At 41.2% G+C, this 18,919-nt stretch overlaps 1 protein-coding gene across 7 annotated transcripts in view; it reads right to left on the bottom strand.

The window, feature by feature from the left end:
* TEX14 (testis expressed 14, intercellular bridge forming factor) overlaps positions 1 to 18,919 on the bottom strand; it is a 122,415-nt gene that overhangs the window by 4,651 nt on the left and 98,845 nt on the right. For all 7 annotated transcript variants that reach the window (XM_042915274.1, XM_042915277.1, XM_042915276.1 and 4 more), the window contains 9 exons: positions 15,916 to 15,997; positions 12,829 to 12,891; positions 12,198 to 12,325; positions 11,081 to 11,286; positions 9,943 to 10,039; positions 8,465 to 8,539; positions 5,689 to 5,766; positions 4,856 to 4,955; positions 174 to 266 (listed from right to left, as the gene is read on the bottom strand). In XM_042915274.1, the coding sequence (XP_042771208.1) occupies positions 174 to 266; positions 4,856 to 4,955; positions 5,689 to 5,766; positions 8,465 to 8,539; positions 9,943 to 10,039; positions 11,081 to 11,286; positions 12,198 to 12,325; positions 12,829 to 12,891; positions 15,916 to 15,997 (922 nt within the window). The remainder of the gene's footprint in view (positions 1 to 173; positions 267 to 4,855; positions 4,956 to 5,688; positions 5,767 to 8,464; positions 8,540 to 9,942; positions 10,040 to 11,080; positions 11,287 to 12,197; positions 12,326 to 12,828; positions 12,892 to 15,915; positions 15,998 to 18,919) is intronic.

Here is an 18,919-nt window from a genome sequence, read left to right as displayed (position 1 = left end):
ATCAGTATCTTGAGCACTGTGTGTGGAGGAAGAGGGGCAGACAGGAGTCAAGGCTGGCTTATCTACAAACACTCATTCTCCAAAGAGTCAAGGTATTTTTTTTTTTAAAAGACTAAAATCTAGTCCTCCTTCTTGACAAAAAAGAAAATGACCCCCTGATGGAAAACAATAACCTTGTAGAGCCTCCGGGGAGATCCTGTAGCTCCGTGCTGTCCTCAGGTGGCTGTAGCCATCTTTCTAGGTCCTCATCAAGAGTAGAGTGAGCTCTGTCCAAGGACAAGTGAAGAGAACTGAGACAATTCTTATCCCATGACAAGGAGGTACAGTGTTTTAGAGTGGGAAAGGACCTTAAAACGTGTGTTTTCACTGTACAGATAAGAAAATGATAGCTAGGTGAGATTGTATTTACAGTTGCAGAGGTCACTTACATACAATTTAGATGCACACCAAAAACTTTCTTTAGCTTCTTAATAAAAAGCTTCAGCACCCATGAGAATAGCCACCTCCCAAAGTCCAATGCCAGACTCAGTCTCCATTCTAGGCCATTAAGTTAATTTCCACCCTGGGCTAGAGCTGTACACTCATTCCTATAAGTTTTTTGAATGAAGAACTGCCTCTGAAGCTAAAGGATGCACAGTGTTTTCAGAAGGCCTGAAAAGTCCCACTCTGGGCATCTATCTATGTCCAGCACAGCCAGCCCTTTTGGAAAATAATAATAGTAGCTAACTTTTGATCACATGTAAAGTACTTAATACAACCAAGTTTAACTCAGACTTCTTGAGCTAATCTTCCTTGGCTTGAATAATGATGTAGATTTTTACTGAAGGTGTTTTGAGGAGATGAGAGGACTGGAGTTACATCATACATTATAGATAAAAAGATTTCTAAAACTTTTAAAATGTATTTCTCTTCCTCTCCCTTTGCCCTTGTCTTTTCTGTCTCCCCAGGACCTTCCTTGCAGGTCCCAGGGCTCATCTCCTCTTCCACCTCCCAAACTTTCCCTTCCAGGTCTCTTTCTTTTTCTTCCTCATAGAGAATAATTTAGCCTTTAAAGAGTGGGACAGGAACTAGATTCACTACCTAAAAGTTATTTGTAGCACTCTTCTTCCTTCCCTTCCTCTTCTATAGCAGCTGAAAAGCTAAAAACTCAATTTCTAGTCTCCCTTGTAAATGAGGGTGGTCATGCATCACATTTGGCCAGTGTAATATAAGTGGGCATCTGCTTTCCAGATAAAAAAAGGGGCAGAGTCAGAATATTCCTTTTCCCCACCTGCCTGGTGTGTAGATAGCAGCGATCCTGAAACCAGGAGGTGACAAGTCTGAAAATAAAAGCCAACATAGTAAGGTAGCAGAGCAGGAATATCCAAAGAGTCTAAGTCACTGGTGGCATCACTGAGCTGCTACACCAGGCATGACCTGCCAACCTGTGGGACTGCCTCCTGTGTGAGACAAACTCATTTAAGCATGAAGGTAGAGTTATCCATCATTTGCAGTTGAAAGAATTCTGCAGGGCTACCCTAAGGATCCACAGGACCAGGATTAGGATAAGGCAAGTGTTGCAAGGACAAGTTCAGATCCTCTTTTTCTTCAACAAAATTTAGATACTTTGCTCATCTTTGATTTCTTGGCATCAGTTTTTATTTTTTAAAATAATGTATTCAAACAATTTATCTTGACTCTGAATTTTTTGGTGTCTCCTTTAATTTTGTGCCCAAGGAGTGTCTCACTCGCTTCATGCCAGTCCTGGCCCTGAATGATGGTTAGGGCAAGGTAAGAGAAGTCAGGAGGCACAGGAGGTGAGTCGAAGTGAATCGGGAACAGAATCGGGTTTCTTGAGGCAACCTTGTGTTTTTAGACTGAATTGTCTGGATGGCTGCCCCCATTTTCTCTTATCTGGCCACAAAGATCTAAAACTTCTCTTCCAAGGCCTTTAATTAAAATGTTTGGGGGCACCTGGGTAGCTCAGTCAGTTAAGCGTTGGACTCTTGATTTTGGTTCAGGTCATGATCTCATGGTTGGTGGGATCAAGCCCAGTGTCAGCCTCATCTGCACTGTGAGCACAGAGCCTGCTTGGTATTCTCTCTCTGCCCCTCCCCCACTCATGCTCACTCACTCTCTTACACACACATACACTCTCTCTCTTTCTCTCTCAAAATAAATATAAAAATACTTTTAGGGGTGCCTGGGTGGTTCAGTTGGTTAAGCCTCCAACTTTAGCTCAGGTCGTGATTTCACGGTTTGTGAGTTCCAGCCCCACATCAGGCTCTGTGCTGACAGTGCAGAGCCTGCTTGGGATTCTCTCTCTGCCCCTCCCCCACTCACTCTGTATCTCTCAAAAATAAATAAATAAATTATTTAAAAATATTTTTAAAAAATTTAAAAAACAATAAAACGTCTTGAAAGAAGCTGAAGCCTGTGTCTGCCTTACAAAATGAAAAACAAAAACAAAAAACAACTTGGCAAAAAAAAATATTAAAAAATGGGTAAAGGACTTGAATAGTTACTTCTCCAGAGAAAATATAAAAATGGCCATGGATACATGGAGAACTGGTGGTTCAGTGGTAGAATTCTTGCCTGCCAAATGGCCATGGAGGCATATGAAAAGATGCTCAACATCACTCTTAATTAGGGAAATGCAAATCAAAACCACAATGAGATATCACCTCATACTTGTTCCATTAGAATGGGTACTATCAAAAAAACAGAAAATAACAAGTACTGGCAAGGATGTAAAGAAATCGGAGCCCTTGTGCACTGTTGGTAGGAATGTAAAATGGTGCAGCTGCTGTGGAAAACAGTATGGTATTTCCTCAAAAAATTAAAAATAGATTTACCATATGATCCAGCATTACCACATCAGGTTACATATCCAAAATAAATGAAAGCAGGATGTCCAGGAGAAATATTGTATACCCATATTCTAGCAGTATTATTCACAGTAGGCAAAAAGGTAAAAGCAACCCAGTGTCTACCAATAAATGAACAGATAAACAAAATTTGATACACACACACACACAGACACACACACGCACACACACACTGTAATTCAGCCTTAAAAAAGAAGGAAATTCTCAGGGTGCCTGGGTGGCTCAGTTGGTTGAGTGTCTGACTTCAGCTCAGGTCATGATCTCAGTTTGTGAGTTCAAGCCCCACATTAGGCTCCGTGCTGACAGCTCAGAGCCTGGAGCCTGCTTCGGATTCTGTGTCTCCGGCTATCTCTCTGCCCCTCCCTGCTCTCTCTCTCACACACACACACACACACACACACACACACACACACACACACACACGCAATCTCTCTCTCTCTCAAATATACATAAAGAAGGAAATTCTGTTGGCTGCAGCAACTTCTTACTCAACACATCTCCAGAGGCAAGGGAAACAAAAGCAAAATGAACTATTGGGACCTCATCAAAATAAAAAGCTTCTGCACAGCGAAGGAAACAATCAGCAAAACTAAAAGGCAACTGATGGAATGGGAGAAGATATTTGCAAACGAAATATCAGATAAAGGGCTAGTATCCAAAATCTATAAAGAATTTCTCAAACTCAACACCCAAAAAACAAATAATCCAGTGAAGAAATGGGCAAAAGACATGAATAGATACTTCTCCAAAGAAGACATCCAGATGGCAAACCAACACATGAAAAAGTGCTCAACATCACTCATCAGGGAAATACAAATCAAAACCACAATGAGATACCACCTCACACCTGTCAGAATGGTTAACATTAACAACTCAGGCAAGGATGTGGAGAAAGAGGATCTCTTTTGCACTGCTGGTGGAAATGCAAACTGGTGCAGCCACTCTGGAAAACAGTATGGAGTTTCCTCAAAAAATTAAAAATAGAACTGTCCTACAACCCAGCAATTGCACTACTAGGTATTTATCCAAGGGATACAGGTATGCTGTCTCAAAGGGGCACATGCACCCCAATGTTTATAGCAGCACTATCAACAATAGGCAAAGTATGGAAAGAGCCCAAATGTCCATCAACTGATGAATAGAAAAAGAAGATGTGGTATATCTGTACAATGGAGTATTACTTGGCAATCAAAAAGAATGAAATCTTGCCATTTGCAACTACGTGGATGGAACTAGAGGGTATTATGCTAAGTGAAATTAGTCAAAGACAAATATCATATGACTTCACTCATATGAGGACTTTAAGACACAGAACAGATGAACATAAGGGAAAGGAAGCAACAATAATATAAAACAGGGAGGAGAACAAAACATAAGAGACTCTTAAATGTGGAGAACAAACAGAGGACTAATGGAGGGGTTGTGGGAGGGGGGATGGGCTAAATGGGCATTAAGGAATCTAGTCCTGAAATCACTGTTGCACTATATGCTAACTAACTTGGATGTAAATTTAAAAAATTAAATTTAAAAAGAAGGAAATTCTGACCATGTTGCATGGATGAACCCTGAGGACAGTATGTTAAGTGAAGTAAACCAGCTACAAAAAGTCAAATACTGTATGATATCACTTATGTGAGATATCAAGAGTAGTCAGAAAGCAGAATAGTGGTTGCTAGGAGCTGAGGAAAGGGAGCAGTTGGTTTTTAATGGGCACAGAATTTCAGTATTGTAAGATGAAAAAGTTCAGGAGATCGGTTGCACAACAATGTTAATATACTTAACACTAGTGAACTGTACACTTGAAAATTTTATGTTTATGTGTATTTTATCACAATTACAATTAAAAACAAAAAACCTTTAGGAATAGGGGCTATTAGGCTAGTATGAAGAAAGACCTTTTTTCCCCATTCTTATTTGTCAATATCGGAAGAAAAATGAACACACTAATACAGTTTATTAACTTTTAGAAGCCCAGCTTTTTCTGTTACCTCTCTGTGTCCTCTTCTAGATCCTGAGTTTCTTTGGTCCAGAGCATACTGCTATCTTCTTTTTTACCATTAGTTTCTTGTTCTTCTAAGTGCCTTTGATCTAAAAATGGTTGAAAGACTTAACTTTATTAGAACAACAACAAATTGAGAAAACCTGCCTTGAAATGGAGTGCAAAAAATTAAAGCTAATCAGTGGTCCCTGAAGTATATATTGCACTACTTCTTCCCAGGAGAGCAGGGGCCAGGTGGCAGTCTGCAGGGTGCCTGCATTCACAGAAGCTGCTTCTGGGGTCTTGGGAGCTCTCTGGTGCCAGATGAAGCAATAGGAAACCTTACCTGTGCCAAGACTCAAGAGAGACAGAAAAAGCAGAGGAAAGAGAGGGCACATAAAAGAGGAGCCAAGACACCCTGAAAACAAATTGCACTGATTCACTTTGGGTGACCACCCTATTCTCACCTGTAAATGTTTCTAGGTTGGAGCCCCGAGGAAAGAATTTGGGTGGGGAAAGGTAGTTAGTACCCTTTAATGTATGCCAGGCATTTTACAATACTGTCTCATTTCATCCTGCCAATGGTCCTATGAAGGGAAAGTTTGTTCAGTATCTTACAATGTACCAGACACTGTTCATAGAGCTATTGTGTAAACCAGGAGGTAAGAATTATCATCCCCATTTTATAGATGAGGATGACAGAGGCTCGGAGACATTAAACAGCTTAATGAGGTGGAATTGTGCCTGACCTCAATGCCCACAGTGTCCCACATGTACCATTGTGCTGCCAAGGGCAGTGTTATAGCAAGGACCTGATGAAAAGGGTCTGGGCAGCTGGCTTACCATTTACAGTGACACCCAGATAACTTGCTGTGTTCTCCCGCAACACTGTGGATGAGGCCTGCTGTCGCTTCAAGTGCTCTGTCACAATAATACAAAAGCAAAAGACAACTTATTTCTTCCTTCAGATATCATACCATTCTCTAGGGCAGTGGTTCTCAAAGGGTGGTCCTTGGATCAGCAGCCTCAGTATACTCAGTACTTAGATATGCAAAGTCTTAGACCTCATCCCTGACCTACTGAGGCAGAAACTCTGGGGGTGGGGCCCATCAATCATATTTTATAAGCCCTCCTGGTGATTCTGACAGCTGATAACCTTTGAGAACCACTGGTCTAGAGCATTCAATTCTATCCAACACTAAAAATAAAAATAATAATGATAACAATGATAGGTAACACTTGCAAAGCCCTAGATGGCAGTTACTGTTTTTAACTTACACACATTCATTCAAGATTCATGTTCACAATCTTCATAACAACCTTACAAGACTCATCGTGTGATTGTCATTCCTGTTGAGCAGATGAGGAAATGAAGGTAAAGAAAGGTTGAGGACCTAGCCTGGAATCACACACAGCGTAAGAAGCAGAGATAGGATTTGAACCCAGGATGTCCAGCTCTAAGATTTATGCTGTTAATCTTTATTTTATACTCTGTCAAGTTTGTAACACATCAAAGGAGGTTCCAATTTCCCCCATCTCTGTGGCCTATATTTCCTATTTTCTTACTTAGTTTATGAAAAGATAGAAGGCAAAGAAAATAATTTCCATTTCCTAAAGAACTGACCATTACACCAAGACAAGCATCTGCCAAACTGCATACTGCTTTGCATTTGTGGCTGCACAGTATCCTTCAAGTGCTCCCCACAGCAGAGCAGTGAGACAGCTGCGAGGCGGCACACACAGGGACCCTGGACTCCCTGGTGCAGCCCTGTTGTGTGCAGGCACAGGGGTCTCTCTTCCTGCAAGTCAGGAAGCAGGCCTTTCCTGGCAGCTCCTGGGCATCAAGGGGCCCCCATTTGATCACTTGAAATAACTTGAAATAAAAAATTCATTTTTATCCTTGTTAAAGATAGTCCTTTATTAATCTTAAAAGATCACCTATATCCTAGAGTTCGAGAGGATCCTCCCTGTTAGGCCCTTGTCAGAAGCCTAGAGCTGTGGATGTGGGCCCTCCAAAAGAGCACAGGTGTCGGCACCAGGTCACTCTCCAAAGCTCTCTTGAGGTGAAACAACGGAATGATGATTTATAATAATCAGGTGGGAGTGCCCATTATTAGAAGAAACTACCCAAGTGACCTCTCAATTTTGTCTTTCTGGGAAATTACTGACCTGTGTCAAAGTACAGACATCACCTAGAAACCTGGTCCAGATAATTCCCATGAGTAAAATGAGAAAAGGTTTCTGCAGAGTGTGTTGGGGTACAGCTGTGCCATGAGGCTGGAACCTAGGAGGAAGGCTGCTAACAGCTGCTGAAATGGGGGAGTCTATATGGTGACTAAGAGAGAAGACAGCAGGATCCAGAAGAAAAGTATCACTAAGGTCAAACTGCAAAGGAGCCTACAAATACTGCCTTAAGTCATGACAAAAGAAAAATGACACTGAGAATCTATCTGAGCTGGACATGTGTGGGTGACCTCTACTCTCATAAGCAGCAGTTCTATTACTGTACTAAGAAAAACAACTGGAGAGAAAGAATTCGCAAGGACTCCTTGGGGCATTCTAGAGAAGGAAAGCCCTAAGGGGTAGGCACCCTAAGAGCCTGACCCAACAACCCTATGACCCTGTGGCTTTGGGGAGGAGGTGTGATGAGGTGAAGGGGCCTATGAGTACAGAAAAAGAAAAAAGGAAGGTCTGGCAGCTCTGACTGGCTCCACCCTAGTTCATCAGACCAATAATCAGGGGCTGGGGGTTGTGATAGCCTAGATGGTAGCTGTCCATTGAGTCAGACCACATAAGTCCTCATTTACCTCCTTCTTCCTGATGAGACACAAAACCTCAGAGACCCTGAAAAACAGCTGGTGCATATCGGGAAATTCTCTAGAGGCCCCATACCAAGAACTGGACTGTGAGAGGTCTGCCAAGATGTGTTCTTTCAGAGTTAGAAGCTGGTCAACCAGGCTGTCAAGGAGAGAACAATCACGTCTCTTCTCACTCTTCAAGTGAGAAACCACCTGGCCCAATGCTTCCATGTACTTTCAGCATTGGCTCAGCTGGGCAGGGCCAGCCAATCCAGCTACAACTAAAATTGAGCAGGTATAGCTGGGTCTCTGTCTGAGATGGAAAATTCTGGTCTCATTACGTCTTGTGCCACTGACATCTCTGCCCCTGAGAAGGTGATTCATCCATGATGCCAATACCTCTAATACCTCCTGCTAATGGCAAAACTGAAAGTACAGGATGTCTCAACCTTAGTAGCCAGACTTCAGGCCTCCAAGGTATAGCTGGTTTGGTTCAAAAAGGAGGTGAAATATTCCTTTAATAAAACAATTTCATCATAGTAAACCACTTAAATATTGTTATTCCTCTTAGAATCATTACCATAGGCCCTTTAAAGTAACAAAATGACAACAGACACAGGCTAATATCCTGGCCAGGTTTCAGTAGTAATGTGAGGCCCACTTTATTGGAAAACTGCTCCTTCCTGAATTGTTCATTCAGTTAGACCTTCTTATTAGGGCCATTTGTACTCGTACCTACACCTGAGACAAAGAACTATATTGTGGTCAGTGACCATAACTAACAGGGCCATGGAGTACATTCTGTATTGAACATCTCTTACCAATTTCGTCAAGCAGCTCCTGAGATGGTGGTGGTAGCTCATCAACATGATGCTGTGAAATGGCTTCTACTAATGCTTAAAAAACATAAAGAGAAAAATGGCTTAACACCTTTCTGACCCTGAACTGGATTTTCCAGGCTTCCACATGGATTTGACTTAGGACTTCTCAGCAATGAAACAAACTGAGGCAGGAAGACAGCTTCTTACATTAGCAGTTCTAGTTGAGACCTCCTAACATGTGAATGGATTTACTCCCCTTTTTACTCCAAATCCTTTCCTGCTTTACCCCTTATCCCAGTATTTCTTGATCTGTGTCCCTCCCTCCCAAAGATATTTAGGGTAGGGGAAGTATAAATTCTTACTAAGAGGCTGGGGGCCTAATCTGGCACAGGGCTCCTGGAGGGATACAGTCTGGGCCAGTCAAAATGAATAAAAAATAAAATGGAAGGTCTTTTATAGGTTATCAGGCCAGGGGATATAAGAACAACCACTCTTTGGGCCTTCCCCTCCTTATAACCTTAAATAAAACCCCTCAGCTTAATTCACAAAATCCAAGAATTGTACCAAAACATAAGACATTAAAATTAATATAGCAAAGGCAATATGCCTCAAGAGTTGTTAACATTCTCATATCCTTTGATCTGAAAACCATCTCCTAAGAATCTATCCTAAAAAAGGGATCAGAGGTACAAAGATTTTTATACAAAGAACAAAAATTAGAAAACAATACAAATCTTCAACATAATGGCATAGTTAAGCAACATATGTAGAACGGACTATTATGAAGCCATTACATATATTTAACAAATAATTTTCACTAAGGGGAGATCCTCAAAACATAGCATCAAAAGAAAAAAAATAGGCCAGAGATAATACACAATATGATCTCAACTATGCTAAAAATACATACATTTTTGTACATTTCTAGAAATATGAAAGAGAGAGTGCCTGGCTGGCTCAGTAGGCAGAGCCTGAAACTCTTGATCTCAGGGTTGTGAGTTCGAGCCCTACATTGGGCACAGTTTACTTTAAAAAAATGGGGGCACCTGGGTGGCTCAGCTGGTTGAGCATCAGATTCTTGATTTCAGCTCAGGTCATGATCCCAGGGTCGTGGGATCAAGCCCGTCATCAGGCTCCACACTGCTTAAGATTCTCTTTCTCTCCCCCTCTCCTCCTCTCCCCCACTTGCATGCTCTCTCTCTCTAAAAATAAAAAAATTTTTTTTAATTTTAAAAAGAAAAACTATGTACTGAATAGTACAAGAGGTTAAAAAATGGTGGTAGAATTAAATGATAGTTTTCTTTTAAAGCTCTTTTTATTCTCCAAGTTTAATGAGTATATTTTACTTTTATAATCAGATGGAAAATAGCATTTTTGTTTGAATTTAATGTAGCATCAACGATGAGACTAAAGTTCCCTTAAATTGGCTTACTATTATTTTGTATTTTGGTTGTATTTTCATATTAAACACAGGGTACCTTTCTGCAGGCTCCTTCTCTGGGTGGCATGGGATGATGTGTCAGGTGACTTAGCAATGCTGGAGGAACCGGCCCCAGTAAATGCAGGCAATCTTTTCTATAAGTAAGATGTAAACATGGTAATTGACACATGTACTGAGCTCAAAAGGCAAATGCAGTTCAATCATTTCCAAGATTAAGCCTGTGTTTCATTGATGGAATAAGCCACTTGTTTTGTTGATTGAGTCAAACTCTTTCAAATGTCCCCTCCTCTGGGATCCCTTCTCACCCAGTCTTTGCCTCCATAGCACCCAGTACTTACCTCTGTATTGTGTTAGCCAGCCTTTCTCACTAGGTGGGGAGCTCCTCTGGGGCAGGGACTAGGTTTATCTTATTCACATCTGGTGCCTAGAAGAGGGCTTGGCAGGGTACCTGGCACTTAAAACCTGCCCGGTTAACAATTTATTGAATGAAAGCATAAAACTCTATCTCCCTACTTTAGAGTGAATCTTTTGTTAGTCAAATGCCCAAAGAATATAACAATTGATTTTTAATTGAGGGCCAAAGCAAGTAATCAGTCTGCCTATAGAATGGTCAACATTTTTAATGAACAGTGCCAAGTAAGGAATTTGTAGTTTTCTTGAAGAGTCTACACATATGGAATATAAGGGAGAGAGAAGAGAAAAAGAAAGAAGGACGGCAGGGGGAGAAGGAGGAGGGGAGGAAAAGGTAGCACACAATTATGTGTTTTTATTGCAGACTGTTAGTTCAGGAGTTCAGAGAAGGTAGAGAGCAATCAAACCTCTCAGGGAACTAAGCAGAGGAGGCATCAAAGAGGAAGCAGAACCCAAGCCTCCTCAAGTAAGTAGGATGTGGGTAGACAGAGAGTACAATGCAGGTGAAGGCAGCATCCTAAGCTATGGCAATTTGGCTCTTTGGAGAAATTGCCAGATGTTATCTCTGGGGCAAAAAAAGGCACAAAAACCTAGGATCTATCCTAGAATACAGACTCAGAAAGATACCTCAGGGAAGCCCAGAGAAGATCCAACTTATTTCTTGCTTTCTTTGTATAATGGATTTGGAGAAATCTTGGCACTTTGGATCCCTGAGGCCTTTGGGCTGACTCCATGAGTGTGGAAAGCAGAATCAGTATACTTACGAGATCGGTCAGTCTTGAAGGGGCAGTTTCAGAGGAAGTAAGAAAGGAATCTAGGCTCTTTGCTTTCTCTCGAACAGTTGTAAATCTATCAGATGAAGTTTGAATGGATTCCTGACTGTTCCAGCATGAGGTAGAACCTGTTTTAATCTGAAATGTGATACTTTCAAGGCAGTCTTTATACCGACTGGCAGCTGAAGAACTTGACCCTGTTGTAGAAAAGAGGGCAATTAGTTTCCAAATCCTCTACATTATTTAAAAACAAAACCACAAAACTATGTATCTATACCAGGGATTCTCCAAGTTGTTAATAACTAAAATAATCACAGATATGAGATATAGCTTCTCAAAGTATAAAAACAATGACAGTCTCTATATTTGGCCATCCAAAGAAAGGGAGATTATCTGAACCACAAATATACTGGAACTAAGGACACCAGAGAGAGGCTATGTGATGCTGGCCATTGAGGTTGCAAGACTCAAAACTATGTGTGTTTACTCATATGTGGAACTTGAGAAACTCAGCAGAAGACCATGAGGGAAGGGAAGGAGAAAAACTAGTTTCAAACAGAGAGGGAGGCAAACCATAAGAGACTCTTAAATACAACAAACTGAGGGTTGATGGGGGGTAGGGAAGGGGGGAAATGGGTGATGAGCATTTAGGAGGACACTTGTGGGATGAGCACTGGGTGTTGTATGTAAGTGATGAATCATAGGAATCTACCTGAAAAACCAAGAGCACACTGTATATACACTGTATGTTAGCTAACTTGACAGTAAATTACATATTTAAAAAATTTAAAAATAAGAAGTGTTTCATAAAAAAACAACAACTGTGTGTTTAAGCACAAGATAGGTTTTAAGTACTGCTAGAGTACAAAGTACAGTTTGCATTTGCCTGTCTCTACCACTAAAGTAAAAAAACTCCTTAGAGCTGCTTATAACCAGCACCACAAACCCCTACCTGGCCCCCCATGGGGGGCCTTCAACTCTGGTGCTAAGGAGACACCTCTACACTGAGGAAACACCTGGCAGTCTTTTCTCACAGCCTGGCTTCCCAAAGCCAATGGGGCAGGGGCTGTTAGTTCTTCTCCCCAAACACTTCTCCCGCAGTGATTACCTGGGCTGAGTGGAGTGCTGACACTTGTAGGTGCATGGTTTATTTTGGGTGTTTTGCATGAGACTTCCTTAAAGGAACCATCTCGTTCATAGGAAATACTAGACAGGTCTTGAATGTCTGTCAGTGATCTAAGAAATTTAAAGTACAAAGTAATTAGGAGAAGATGTTTAGAAAAATCAAACAATATTTTCCTGAGGGGTGCTTTTTAAGGATGCTCTTGACAACAATCTTTACTTGGCAGCAGACCAGAATTAGAGACTATCTTAGAATATCTTATGTATCTTAAAGAGAATCTCAGAGAATATCCTAAAAAGAGTACTAACTTTAAACATATCTCAGCAGCTAAAACTATTTCCATAGATGAAGGTATATTACATGGAAAACAGATTTCATTTACCTCCAGTATAAACTTATTAATATCATCATCATCATCATATTTCCTTGATTGTAAGATGCTATTAATTTAGATCATATTGTTAACAGCTTTTTGGTGAAAGAAGAAACACGCTCACATTAAATGTATGAATAAAAACGGGAGGAATATATTTTCCCACAAATAAGGAAATTCCTCATTTTCCCCTAAAACCAAGACTTTACACAGCATCCTTAGGCAACCCTTTGGTGGCCCTACATGTCTTTCTCTTTCAGCTCCTTTGGTGATTCCTTTAATGTCTCCTCTTGTTCACCTTCAGTACTGTAGGAGAGAAAATGAGAAAATTATATGAATCCCCGGTCAGCAGAGTGCACTAACCTGGTACAATGGACCAGTTTGTCAGCCCAGTGTAAGAAGCAGCAGAAAGGGCGCTAAATCAAAAATAGAAAGTTGGTGGGAATGCAAGCTGGTACAGCCACTCTGGAAAACAGTATGGAGGTTCCTCAAAAAACTAAAAACAACTACCCTACGACCCAGCAATTGCACTACTAGGTATTTATCCTAGTAGTAAATACTAGGGGGATACAGGTGTGCTGTTTCGAAGGGACATATGCACCCCCATGTTTATAGCAGCACTATCAACAATAGCCAAAGTATGGAAAGAGGCCAAATGTCCATCGATGGATGAATGGATAAAGAAGGTGTGGTATATATATACAATGAAGTATTACTCGACAATCAAAAAGAATGAAATCTTGCCATTTGCAGCTACGTGGATAGAACTGGAGGGTATTATGCTAAGTGAAATTAGTCAGAAAAAGACAAAAATCCTATGATTTCACTTGTATGAGGACTTTAAGAGACAAAACAGATAAACATAAGGGAAGGGAAACAAAAATAATATAAAAACAGGGAGGGGGACAAAACAGAAGAGACTCATAAATATGAAGAACAAACAGGGTTACTGGAGGGGTTGTGGGAGGGCAGATGGGCTAAATGGGTAAGAGGCACTAAGGAATCTACTCCTGAAATCATTGTTGCACTATATGCTAACTAATTTGGATGTAAATTTTAAAAAATAAAAAATAAAATTAAAAAAAAAAAAGTAGGAAGTTGGTTCTGGTCCTGGCTCTGCTACTGATTAGCCATATGTTTTCAGGCATGTCTGGGCCTTACTCTGGGCCTCAGTCTCCTTTCAGCCCATCTGAAATCAACTGATGATACTACATGACAGTGAGCAAGTTCCTGAGGAAATCAATGGATCACAGGAAATTTGCTGGGGATGGAGGCTGGAGCAAAGGGCACAGTGGTGGGGCCTTACCAGCTGTGAGACAGCGTCCTACATGGAACATCAGGTGGGGCCAAGAAAGACTTATGCCAAAAAATGGCCAGAAAAGAATACTGAAGACAAACTTGACTTTTTTCTACTTTAACTAATAGGTAGGATTCAATTTCAAAATCCACTAAATATAAACTATAAGTCAGCTCCCATGCGAAATCCTTCCATATGTTTTCATATTTTTAATCATTGCAACAATCCTGAGACCAAAGGTACAAAGGAAAGAACATGGGTTTTGGATTGAGTTATGACTTTATTAATTCTGTTCACTAGAGTATTTGTTTCTCCTTTTAAGTATACAAGTACAACAGCACTTTTTGGCCCTCCTAATTTATATAAATGGCTACCTCACTTGTTTTAACCAGTGAAGTATAAGCAAAAGTGATGTGAGTCACTATGGGCAGAAACCTTAAGGATAGTGCACAACTCATGTTCCCTTTCCTGCCTCAGCAATCAAGGAAGTACAAGGATGGAGTCTCCCTAAGCCTGGATCTTGGATAGAAGGTAATAGAGCACTGCACACTCCTGGCCAACCCATGGTGGACTTGGAGCATGAGCAAAAAATAAATGTTTGCTGTTTTTAGCCATGAAAATCTGGAGGTTGTTTGTTATATAGCATAATCTAGCCTATCCTGACCACTTACTAACCATTTGCTAACTTACAGTTAGCCACTTACTAACTGCGACCTTAGAAAAAATACTTAAAACTCTCAGAACTTTGCTTTCCTTATTTGCAAAATGGAGATGCCAGTATGTGCCTCACAGGGCTGAATATGGTAGTTACTTAGGAAACACTAGCTGTAATTATTATAGGTAAGGAAATTGAGACCTAGAGAGAGGGAAAGTAAAATGAATGTTGTTGTGTCAGGTACTTTACCTCTATTATTAGTGTTTTTAATTAAACTTTTTATTTTGAGGTAACTGAATATTCACATGACGTTTAAAGAAACACACTTGACCCAAGTTTCCCTGAATGGTAGTATCTTGCAAATCTACAGAACAACCAAGATATCAACACTGATACAGTCAAGATACGGAACATTTCTACCACCACAGGGATCCCCTTAGGCTGCCCCTTTTATAGGCATGTCTACTTCCCTCCTACTCCTTACCTCTTCCCTATCCCCTGGAAACCACTCATTTGTTCTTTATTTCTATAATCTTATCATTTCAAGAATGCCATATAAGTGGAATCATATAGTAAATAACTTTGAGGGATTGTGCTTTCCATCCAGCACAATTCTCTGGAGATTTATCCAGGTTGTTGAAGGTATCAATAGTTCATTCTTTTTTACTGCTGAGAAGTATTCCATAGTATGGATGTACCAGTCTGTTAAATCATTCACTTGTTAGACAATGTTTGGGTTTCCAGTTTTTGGCTATTACAAATAAAGTTGCTATAAACATTCATGTATGTGTTTTTTTTTTTTTAAATTTTCAAATGTTTATTTATTTTTGAGAGACCAAGACAGAGCTCAAGTCAGGAAGGCGCAGAGAGAGAGAGGGAGACACAGTATTTGAAACAGGCTCCAGGCTCTGAGCTGTCAGCACAGAGCCCCACGTGGGGCTCGAATTCCGGAATGGTGAGATCATGACCTAGGCTGAAGTCGGAAGCTCAACGGACTAAACCACCCAGGTGCCCCTCATGTATATGTTTTTATGTGAACATAAGTCTTCATTCCTCTGCAATGAATGCTAGGAGTTATAAGGATTCTTATTCCTAATTTTATAAATGGGGAAATAGAAGAGAGGAGTTTAGAAACTTAACCAAGGTCATAGGGATAGGAAAGGCAGAGTCAGGATCTGAATACAGATAATGACTCCTTTTCACGACCCCTCACAATCCTGCTGAAAAAGTCCTAAGAAAGTTAAATTCCCCCAAAGCAAATGTTTATAATGTGGTGACAAACATATTTGAAGACAAGCAATATATAAATATGGGACATTATCAACATTTAACGTTACTTCTGTGAGTCTGAAACTGTGACTAAAATACTAGCACATACGTTCGTATAGGTTGGAATTGAGACCTGGTCAAAATCTCAGCATTCCTTCCAAGGCTTTTTCTCATTTGGAACTTTTCTTCGCCTGAAAGAATAAAGTAAATGCATCTTTTTTACTGAATTTTTACCAACCCAAATTATTGTTTTCATTCTCTAGAATTTCCCTTGGTCTGGTTCAGAATGAGAAATAATCTGGATAAACAAAGTACTTCCTAATTGGGTTTGGATTGAGTGCTATAGGAGAGGTTTTTGCTCTGAAAGTTTATTTTCCTTGCTCAGAGGGAGTAACTATATTCTGACACTCAAAATACAATCAAGCCATTTACTGGCCTTTCAGTTATAACAGCACAGTTATTTCTGGAGACAAATGTTGTTTTGTCTTTTCAGGAAGGCAAACTGACCTGGTTCCTGTCAACAGACACCAGGGGGCGTTGAAACCAAGAACTGTTTGTTCACTAAAGATTCCAAATAGAAAAGACCATTAGCTGGGCATTCCCAGAGTGCTGAGCCTCTTGGCCATCATACTCCACTTAAAGAATGGGGGTGGGGGGCTTGAGTACTAAGGAGCTAATTCAACTATCTTCCGTTCTTTTTTTTAAGTTTATTTATTTTGAGAGAGAAAGAGAGAGAGAGAGAGAGACAGAGACAGAGACAGAGACAGTGCGAGTGAGGGAGGGGCAGAGAGAGAGAGACAGACAGAAAATCCCAAGCAGGCACGGCACTGACAGCACGGAGCAGCCCAACATGGGGCGTGAACTCATGAAACTGTGAGATCATGCCCTGAGCTGAAACCAAGAGTCAGATGCCTAACTGGCTGAGCCACCCAGGTGCACCTCTTCTGTTCTTCTTGATATCAAGTATCCAAAGTTACTCCCCACCAGTTCTCAGGTTAGATACTATGCAGACCTCTGGGCAGACAGGGCCACTATTCATTATTCTTCCCACCAGTGTACTGCTTTGTTTATAGAGAAGGGGACAGGCAGAGCAGCCTGCCCTCTCGGCAAATGCTCATGATCCCAAGACCATTTCTTAGAGCAAGTAGTATGGTGGACGATGGGGAAGCTCACCAAAACAGTGTCACCTTTAGCAGGTACCAAGGAGGTCTGAAACGTCAGTAGAGAAGCATGAGGGCTCTTCTTCCTGTGACCCTCTTTCAAATACCTAGGAGGCATAAAGCCCTAGAAAGCATTAAGGAATTCCTAATAAGCACCATTACAGCTGGAAAAAAACTTAAGAGATTTTGCAGTCTGACCCTCTCCTTTACTTTATACAAAGAGAGAATGGAGCCCTGGGGTGAAATGATCATGCATGAAAAAAAAAAAATCAGTGGCAAAACTGGGCTTGGAACCTGGCATGTGTCCGATTTTTACCTGTGGCATCGCCTGGTGTGGAAGGGGTATATGTCAGAGCCCTAGTGGAAAAGGAGGAAGAGAAGGGTGAAAGCAGGACATGAGTGGAAATCAGAGGTTTCTTCATGTACTTCAGATGTCTGTATCAAAGTAGCCCTGGATTTCTGACCTACCTGCCCCACAACTTCTCTATCCCACTCAGCCTTCTTCTAAACAGAAGTGAAATGGCTATGTGCAGGTCAGGCTCACACAGAAAGTAACTGCGGGCAGAGGCCACATGAAAGAAGTGGGTGACCCAAGATCCAGGTCTGGAGACTTTTAATACACGTTGTCCTGAGAATTTAACTGTTCATCTAAAAGCCTACTGCTTCTTAAGATGCTGTCAACTGTGACAGGGGCATGAATCAGGTTAGAGATAGAAACCAGAGTATATAGCAGGAGGAAGGCAGTAAGTTCAGAATCCAAGCCCACCTTGTCTGGGTTCAGAATGTTGAGACATGACTGAAAATAGCTACATGGCTCAATAGATAGGTAACTCTGACTTTAAAATAGACAGTTGTAGGGATGTCTGGGTGGCTCAGTCGGTTGAATGACCGACTTCGGCTCAGGTCATGATCTCACGGCTTGTGAGTTCAAGCCCCACGTCAGGCTCTGTGTTAACAGCCCAGAGCCTGGAGCTGCTTCTGATTCTGTGTCTCCCTCTCTCTCCATCCCTCCCCCACTCATGCTCTGTCTCTCTCTGTCTCAGGAATAAATAAACATTAAAAACAATTTTTTTTAAATAGACAGTTGTAGGGGCACCTGGGTGGCTCAGTGGGTTAAGCATCCGACTCTTCATTTCGACTCAGGTCACGATCTCACAGTTCATGGGTTCAGGCCCCACGCTGGGCTCTGTGCTGACAGTATGGAGCCTGCTTGGAATTCTCTCTCTCTCCCTTGTTCTCTGCCCCCCCCCCACTTGTGCTCTCTCTCTCCCTCTCTCCAAATAAATGAACTTTAAAATAGACAGTTGTATACCTTAAAAGAGTAAAAGTACACAGTTTTTTAAATGTCTGTATCAGAATCAGTGGTTGACTTCTATCTTATCTTGTGCCACACCCAGGTTGCTGATTCAAGGTTAACTTCCCATGTAATGGAAAGCAGTTGCTGAGTTATACAGAACCCAAGGCCTCCCGAGGGAAGGATGTTATGTTGACTATGCACTATTGGCTGTTATTAACTCTTTGCCAAGATTCTAAGCAAGCAAAGGAAAATGACAGTCAAACTCTGCCTCTTAGGGTGAAGGACATGAAAAGCTAGTTCTAGTTTTTGTTATATCAATAACCAGTTGTACAGCCTGGGTCAATCCCTCAGGTCAGCTCAGTGAATATAACCAAGCACCTGCTATGTGTCACAAAGGGGCCAGAAATCTAATGAAAGGCTGGGAAGGCGGGGGAAAGCAGCAGCAACCACTAAACATATGCTATAAGGATGCAAGGGGAAGTACAGAAAACATGATATGCGGATGTTATGAGGCTGGTGAGGAGCAGGAGATTCATTCTAATGAGGAGAAATCACAAAGCCTAGGTTTCCTGATCTGTAAAATCAAAGGCCTGGAGGAGGTTATCTCTAAGGACTGTTCCAGCTTTAAAGATCTGTCATCCAACAGAAAGTAAAGG

The sequence above is a fragment of the Panthera leo genome, chromosome E1 (genome assembly GCF_018350215.1).
Source record: "Panthera leo isolate Ple1 chromosome E1, P.leo_Ple1_pat1.1, whole genome shotgun sequence".
Lineage (NCBI taxonomy): Eukaryota > Metazoa > Chordata > Mammalia > Carnivora > Felidae > Panthera > Panthera leo.
Note: the sequence above shows the minus strand (reverse complement) of the source record. Positions and strands in the feature narration are given on the sequence as shown.